Genomic DNA, 8,979 nt, shown 5'->3' with positions numbered 1-8,979 from the left:
CTGGTGCCACTGCCAGCTGCAGCTGCTGTCTCACTGGTCACTACCTCAGCAGGAGTGCATGGAGGTGGGCTGCTACCTCTTGAAGCTCTTGGTTCAACTGTAGTTGTTGCATGCTGGCTACTTGTCTCTGGTGCAGGGCAGCCCTGACTTATGCTAATGATGATTTCTTCAACTTTCCTTGACTGGCCTACTTCAACATTAATCGGTTTTGTCTTTGACTTTGAGCCACCAGTAGGTCCCTTACATGTCTTCGGGTAATGACCAGTCTCACCACACTTGGAGCATTGAACTGTGTAAGTTTTTCAAAGCTTGTTGTTGGTCTTCATAAGCTCTTCAGTGGGATCCTTCTTGCGATGCTTTTTTGGACGTCCAATAGGCCTTTTCAAGCGTGGAGGAAGTGGTTTTGGGGCATCACAAGCTGGCCAATATTGTTGGGAATTGACTGGGTTAAGTGTGTGTTCATAAGTGGCATGCAAAGCATCCACTGTCAGCCATTGGTGAACATGATTTTCCACAGGTTCATTCTTGTGTGCAATGGCAACAATGGCATGTTCACAAGGCAATCCAGTCAACTGCCAAACATTACAGCTACAAGATTGTTGAGTTAAATTCACCCCAACACGTTGACCCTTTCCAGATACTTCATACAGTTCTTGGACCAAGTTTCCAGTCCATGTTGGTGTCCAAGAATTGTTTGCAACCTTCAACTGGTCCAGCCTCTTCTGTTGTGCAGGTGCAATCTTACCCCTAAAGGTTTGTAGAATCCTCTTGTGTGCTGTCATCCTTCGCATTATGTAGCACCTCAATTCCTCACATAATGTCATTATAGGTTTGGACCTATAATTTACAATCTTTGCATTCCACACCTCAGCCATATTATTCGTTATATTGTCACATTTAGGCCAGTGACTGTAGTAGGCCTTAACCCAACATGAAAGGTGTATATTGTCAAGATACTTCCAAGCTGGTTCGTTTAGAGTCTTCAGCTTTAGCATGACCTTCTCAAATTGGGGAACAGTGGTGCATCTAGCACATTCCCACACAATGCCTCTTGTCTCTTTATCCTTCCATTGCTTGATGAAGTTCTTCCATACATGTTATACACAGAACCTGTGGTGTGAACCTGGCATAATTTCCTTCAAGGCTAGGACAAGTCCCTGTGTGTGAAGGTGAAACAAAAAGTTAAAACACAATCTCATATGAACATAATGTGAAATAAATATCAGCATGACTAATATCAGCATGTACAAGGGGACATGACATTGCTGGTGTGGTAAGTGCCCATGGTGGCACTGGTGTTAACAGAACTGTAGTAGGGACCAATAAGGACCCCGATAAAATTGTGAGGGACCAAAATGGTCCCCTCTGTTAAAAAACAAGGACTGAAATGATCCTCGATAAACATTGTGGAGGACTTGTAAGGGAACTTAAAAAGCAGATGGATGGCAATTGCAGTTAAGCAACACATGACCCGTAAATGGACAAAGCAAACAGAACAAACATACCATTGTTGACAAAAACCAGAAAGTGTATAAGTAGATACATAGTTTGGAGCAACAGACAAACATTCCATTCATATCATCACTTATACATTTTCTAGTTTTTGTCATTGCGGTCATTGCTGTGAAATGAATGGAAGCACAAGCATAAGGTCAAAAAAGTAAAAAAGGTTGTTGTAATAAGCACAAGCAAAAAAGCCTTACCTTTTGTTGATCTGATATGAAGTTCCAACCAAATACTCCATGATCCCCTAAATCTTCCTGTAATAAGGTCAAAAACCACTTCCAATTATTCTTTGTCTCACTATCAACCACGACATAGGCAATCACATAAAATTTCTTGTTTGCATCTTCAGCGACAACACTCAATAATTGACATCCATAATAGCCCTTCAAAAAGCAACCATCCAACCCAATTAAGGGCCTGCATCCAGCTTTGAAGCCCTTCTTACAAGCATCAAGGCAGATGTACATTCGGTCAAATATTGGCAATGCTTGTGGAATAGGTTAGGGGGTGGCTTGCAATTTGCAACTGGAGCCAGGGTTGCTCCTCAACAGCTCAGCCAGATATTCTCTTAGTCTTCTATATTGTTCCTTCTCACAACCTTCAATGGTTCTCTTTGCTTTTTTCAAATCCTTGCTTACTTTCTTCATATCCAAATGAACATTGTATTCCTCCTTCATGTGCTCAAATGCCTCTGTCCTGGTCATCTTGGGCTGTGTTAGTATTCTCTTCTCCAATTTCTTGGCAACCCAATCTCGTGTAGCCCTTTTATTCTTGAAGACTCTGCAGCATGTATGAGTGTCGTTAAAAGTCTTAACTTGGAATGTGCTTTGCTTGGTGTTCCAGGCACAATACACCATCCATTCACAGTCTTCTACACTGCATTTGGCCCTTACTCTGACCTTGTCATTCTTAACCCAGATGAAGTTTATCCCAAGACTGATATTATAATCTTTTACTGCACACTTAAATTGGTTCAGATTCATAAACTCCATACCAAGTTCTAAATATACATGCCGAAAAGAAGCTTGTTCATTAAACTTAGGCAAAACAGGTGTAGCATTTTCATCATCATCACTTGAAGGAGGAGTCCTCAACTCCTCAGACAAATAGGTATATCCTTCTTCCTCAAATGACATTATGTCTTCCTCTTCATCAACTTCTTCAGATTCAGAGTCTTGAATTGGGGCATCCTTCTTGACTGCCTTCCTCCTTGGGGTCTATTTTGCAGACCTTTTTTTCTCTACCAATGGTCAATGTGAATCATCCTCAACACCAAGTGGGGGAGGCTTGTAAACCTCATCCTATGCACTCTCATATGAATCTGAGTGTGAGGAAGTATGGTCATCATCTGCACTATCATCTTCAGAACCATTACCAGCATCCTCTGCACTTTCTTCATCATGGTCCGAATTGATCCCATCATCATGTAAATTCAAGCCATCAGCAGCCTGTGCATTGTATTCATTTTCTTTGTTCCCATCATCATGTAAATTCAAGTCATCAGCAGCCTGTGCATGGTCTTCATTTTCTTTGACCCCATCATCACCTTGTGCACACCCTTCATGTGAATTGACCCCATCATCAACCTCTTCATGGTCCTCATTATGTGCTGAATTAATGATATTATCCTCTTCACTATCATGTTGAGGTGAAGCAAACTCGGGAATTGAGATACAGTCCTCAAAGTAGACATGTATCTCATTGCCATTCCCTAAAGCAGCCTCACACATGGCACACACATCCGAATCTTTACTAACAGGTCTGAGCCCTTGTTCCAAATCGGGTACCCCAGGCTGTAGCCACATCATCCTCTTGCATTTTTCATATCCATATTGCTTAAACAGGGTGTCAAGGTCACATATATTGCAGTAGTCAATGTCCATCTCTGGCAATGAGTCCACCCTTCCATTTATATAGGTCATCACTCCATCTTCATCTTTGACTAAAATACCACCATGATGATAAACAATCACTATGTATTCAGACATCTTTCAAAACCAAAAAAACAAACCTATCATTAATCCCACGGCCACAAACTTTAGACCACTTAAACAATACAAAGCAATACCCTAAACCAACATTTTTTATGGATGCTAACTTTTTTTCCATATATTACCATGGGGTTTTTAATTGATACTGGGTCAACCATGGCCCCTTTTTCTAAAACAGGGACCACACCACCCGATAGTTACAATCTTTAACACAAAACCCTAAATGGAAACATGGACCACAATGTCCACTTCGCATGCAGAAAAAAACAAGCATTAAACAAAGGGGAACAACATGGGGACCACAAGCAAAAGGATGACAAAGAACAATATAAAAATGTTTCAACATATAAATACTCTTACCTTTTTGTTCGGAAGGCTCAGCCTCACAAAAAACCCAAGTTCTCTTTGTCTTCCACTGGTTCCCTCCGATTATTGAAGAAGTTCGTAGTATTCCAAATGCAGGCGAGTGTTTACTCCATGGCTTCTTCCTTCCTTCTCAACAATGGAGCTTCGAAGTTAGAAGAGAGGGAAATGGTAAAGTGTCCAGCGGTTAGGTGAGGGGCAATTTTGGGTTTAATAAAAAATGGTCTGTCCAAGGTGTATGAGACTCTCAAAACGACGTCGTTCCTCAACCCACGTGGCCTTCAGCATGTCACTTAACGTGACACATCATCACCGTCATTGACACCGTCAGTTTTGGATTGACAGAAGGACTAACTTGGGTCCTGTTTCACTTTGTTGGGGACTAATTCTCGAGTTTATTTTTGTGAGGGACTATTTTGGGCACCGAGTTTTTTGTCAGGGACCAATTTGGGTCTTTACTAAAAAATAAATGAAGATTTACAAAATGAATTGGACCAGTGTAGAAAATAAACTCATTTAGGGGGGTGTATTGGATTAGAATTTTAAAAGACTTTTTTGAGCTAAAAAATCTTAAAGATTTTAAAAGACTATTTAGAATGGAAGAGGCTTTAAAGACTTTTTTAAAAGACTTTTTTTACAATCAAGATTTCATAAGATTGGATTTTAAAAGATTTTAATAGAATTTATAAGATTTGAAAGGACAATATGGATTTATAAGATTTTAAAAAATCATATGAATTTTTAACAAACATTCAAAATTACAAGAGTCAATAAAAAAGGAAAAGGTTATACTTACAACCTATTTTTGTTTACAACATTTTAAACCATATCTTAACCGCTGATTTTCATCAATCAACGGTTATCATTCATTGCAAATTAAATATTAATTAATGAGTTTGATTTGCGAAAATAGTAATCATTGATAGACGGAAATCAACGGTTAAGATATGATTGTAAAAGGTTGTAAACAAAAATAGGTTGTAAGTATAATCTTCCCCATAAAAAAATAACAAAGAAATGCAATGAAATTAATAAAAAAAAAGTAAAACCTAATATAATTTTCTCAATCTGTAAAACATAATAAAATTTTTAACAAACATTCAAAATTTCTAAACAACAGCTTTTCACATATCTAATGGGTTGAAAATTATCTTCTTCATTTTGTATCAAAGCTATGCATATATGAGATTATAAGACCCAATTTGTTTTAATTATAAAAATAACTCTAAATTTGCATATAGAACCTAAAGTTCATGATAAAATTTTGTTTGGAATTTTTCGCAATTGACCTTGAAAACCTTGAGATTTTTGTTTTATGTGACGAGAGTTTTCTAACCATACATCATATGCATATTTTCATTGAATATTCTAAAAAAAATTTGAATCTGAAATTTTGGGTTTAATTACATGAAAGTTTAGAAAATTTCTCAATTTTTTTTCAATCGATACATTGAAACCTTAAATTGCTTTGGGGCTTTTGAGAAACAAGATTTTAGTTATCTATTGACACAAAAGTTGTTTGAAATCGTTTCCTATAGTGAAAGAATTTCGTTCATAAATGTATTGTTACGAAATATAGGGTTCATATTATAAAAGTTTCAATCTTTTTTAAATTGATATTGTTTCATTGATGTAAAACGAAAATTGGTTTGAGGGTTTTAATTCCCCTGTTATTTTTTCACTGTTTTATATTTTTTTTAATACAAAAATCACACGCTTTTGTGCCAAGAAAAATTGCGAACCATAGCTTGAAAAATTACTTTTTAAACTTCAAAATTTCTCAAAAATGGCTCAAAATATGTTATTTTTGAGATAGATTATATTAAAATCACGTTGGTTTGTTATTTTTGAGTTATTTTGTGACGAAAATCGCTCAAAAATATGCTCTCTTTTTTTAGTTTTGACGAAGCTCCCATGGCGAAACCCAATTTCGAGCAATCAATTTACCAAAGGAAGAAGAAAACACTGCAATAGAAGAATCTCAAGAAATCCTAAGGTTTAGGATGAGATTATGAGAGAGGCATCCTATTTATATTTTTCACTATAAAGTCTCACGAAATCCACACCCATAGAAAATCCATTAAAATCGTCAGATTTTTGAATACCACGAGATTGTGATTCCATTGTTTAAAATCTTGATTCAATACCAACGGATTTGGACGGATTCTAAAATAATCATTTAAAATCCTAATCGAATACCAACGCATTTTTTGTCCAAAAACAAACCATTAAAATCCTTTGAAATAACAATCCAATAACCCCCTGTAGGCTTTGTTTGGGAGTTGGTTTTAGGAGGAGAAAGATAAGAAAGAAAAGATTTTAATAAGCCCTTTCCTTGTTTGTGAGTTTAAAAGAATGAGGGGAAGAAATTGAGGGTTTTTACTAAACCCTCAAAAACCATCATTCTTTTTAAAATTAAAGCTCCCCTAATTTGGGGGGTTTGAGGGGAGAAATCATAGTTGTAAAACCCGGCCCGACCCAGTCGGGACGACCCGAAACCCGGTGAACCGGTCATCGAACCGGTTCGGGTCAAGCATTGGACTAGTCATGTGTAACACCTTGTGTGCACCTGGCGTATTAAACATACATATGGTAATGGCGCAGCTAAATAAATGCGGAATCTAACTTTTTCTTTGCAATTAAGCCGTCATCATTACTAACCGAGTTGATTACTTAATCCATTTTCAAAATAATGCCTGTATGTAAATTACAATAAATAAATAACTGAATAACCTCATATATAGATGTGTATCTAGTCACAGAGCTACAACACGTAGACCAGACAATAATCTTTTTACATTATACGACTCACGTCTAAATAAACATAGTCATAACAATGTGGCATGGACAACCCCCATACTCAGCAAATAAGGCAACAAAGCCAAACCAAGTCTCAACTCAAATAACATAATAACAAAAATAAAGCATAATCACTAATCAAGCATATCAATAGTCAACATGCATAATCAACTCAGCTCCGGCCTCTTGCCGCCAGAGGTATCAAACCCTGAGGTACCTGTACCTGAAATGTGCCCCAACACGGGGAGAGATATCTAAAAATATATCTTAGTAAGACAAGGGGTCTTCAAGGATCTCTCTACCCAAAGCTCACTTACATGTGCAATATAAGTTCAAAAGCAGTATAACAGTATAAGTTCCAAATCCGTGCAATGCACCATATAATCATGTCATGTGTGTCAAAATTCTACTGGCCAGAGAATAAACATGCAGGAATTACATACATCTACAACCTACAGTACAAGGAACACCGCTTGTACCTCACCCACAGAATCACCATTTTGTATGTCTCCACATACTCAGGCTTACCGTCTAGGTGGAACACCACATACATGTCATAAGGAACTTGCACTTAACAGCTCAATAGCATTTCAAAGTTATCATTTCATGAAAACACATCATGCATATAAACCATCCCTCTATGAGGTATGGTGGAACCAACAATGGGCAAAATCGAGGACACGAAAGCTTATCTCGCAAGCTAACAATCCAAACCAAAGTCCACACTAGCCCAAGGTCCACAAACAACACACTCACGGTTTGTTTATAACAGAAACATTATCAATATTCATACTCTAAAGGTTCATTTCGTTATGACAACATTTCCTTTTTCATTTAGTGCTCTTTAGGCTTCTCCCAAAGCCATAAGTCCTTAATCGAAGTGATTCTGACTTAGTTCAATTATTACAGAGGTTCACATTAACCAATCATGGGTCCATAAACCCAATATACATTCTGTATGAACAGAACAGTACCCAACTCGAAATTCCCAGAATATCTGGATATTTGTCGGGAGCATATCCGGATATCCATATCCGGATGTCATATCCGAATATCAATATCCGGATATCATATCTGGATATTTCGTGACAGAATGCAGTTTCTGTAATTCGCGAAGATATCCCTTTAAGGTTTCATTTTTAACACATATACACGTTAAAGCATGCATCTTTAAGCCCATTTAAACCAGGGATCGTGTTACCTACTTAATCCTATCATTTTTCATGTCAAGACTTGATCTTTAACAAAGAAACTCATGATCAAAGGTGAGGAAAATACCCCAAAGGCTCAAAACAGAACCCAAGTGTGCTCTTGGAGCTCTCAAGTCAGCTCCAATGGTCTGTCACTTTGGAAGCACGAAAATGACAATCAAGTTAGGACCTTTCTCTCCAAAGGTAGCTTCTTGGAGCAACACCAACCAAGGAAATGGCTCCCACTCTACCCAACAATGAAGTCAGTCCAACAACCCCACAATACAGATATCACCACTCAGAAATGTAGCACCTTACACTCTCTCAAGTCTTATGCACACTCACACTAGGAGGTTTAGTGAAGGAACCAAGAGGAAAGGTGGTCTCTTGGCTCTCAAGGTGAAGAGAGAATGAAGGTGGCAAGGTGGCTGCTCAAACTTTAGAAAACCCACGTAGAGAATGAAGAAAAATGACCTAAAAATCTGTGACAAAGGTATTTATGGTGCACTTAAGTTCTAATCGTCGGTATTAGCACTAATAGCTCCGCTAATCATTTTAATCCCAAACTTTAGATTCTGGACCTAGCCATTTTTCTAGGATTTGTCATATTTTTATTATAATTTTCGCAACACTTTGCCGGTACGCGCTTTTACGTAGCCGGTATAAGTCCTGATGTCAGTTCTCATTATTTTGACTCCAGACTTGTTATACCAGCCCTACATATTATTCTAGAAATATTCACATACTTATTATAATTTTCTGGGGTACTTCATCGGCACGCACTTATACCGTGAAGCAGAACCGGTATCTGCACTTTTCGTCAGAAAAGCGACTACCAGCATTATTAAGCCCTTATATTAATTATTTAAGTCCTCACATAATTATTCAAGGTAAATTATGGAATTTATCTCTTAACTCATAATTAAATTAATGAAATTTCTAATTTAACGGTGCGGATTCTTACATTCACCCCACCTTTTAAGAATTTTGTCCGCAAAATTAGAAATATACTTGTTCCGAAACTCGGGGTATTGCCGAAGAAGCTCTTCCTCTCGCTCCCAAGCACACTCCTCAGGAGTTCTTCCTTTCCATTGCACTTTGACCATATGAATGATCTTGCGCCTAAGCTT

General features: G+C 37.6%; 1 protein-coding gene across 1 annotated transcript; it reads right to left on the bottom strand.

The window, feature by feature from the left end:
* Positions 1 to 302: 302 nt before the first annotated feature.
* On the bottom strand, positions 303 to 1,973 carry LOC133285734 (uncharacterized). The gene is made up of 2 exons (XM_061483002.1): positions 1,704 to 1,973; positions 303 to 1,085 (listed from the first exon to the last, which is right to left on the bottom strand). The coding sequence occupies exons 1-2, from the start codon at positions 1,971 to 1,973 to the stop codon at positions 303 to 305; spliced, it is 1,053 nt and encodes a 350-aa protein (XP_061338986.1).
* Positions 1,974 to 8,979: the final 7,006 nt, after the last annotated feature.

This window comes from Gastrolobium bilobum, unplaced genomic scaffold, assembly GCF_033153095.1.
Source record: "Gastrolobium bilobum isolate Gb01-03AN ecotype WA unplaced genomic scaffold, APGP_CSIRO_Gbil_v1 utg3192, whole genome shotgun sequence".
Lineage (NCBI taxonomy): Eukaryota > Viridiplantae > Streptophyta > Magnoliopsida > Fabales > Fabaceae > Gastrolobium > Gastrolobium bilobum.
Note: the sequence above shows the minus strand (reverse complement) of the source record. Positions and strands in the feature narration are given on the sequence as shown.

Bases quoted from the DNA above. Each gene is read 5' to 3' on its own strand.
- LOC133285734 (XM_061483002.1), bottom strand. From the start codon at position 1,973: ATGTACATCTGCCTTGATGCTTGTAAGAAGGGCTTCAAAGCTGGATGC. The intron at 1,086-1,703 runs GTAAGGCTTTTT...CATGTATGGAAG, and splicing joins TCATATCAGATCAACAAAAG to AACTTCATCAAGCAATGGAA.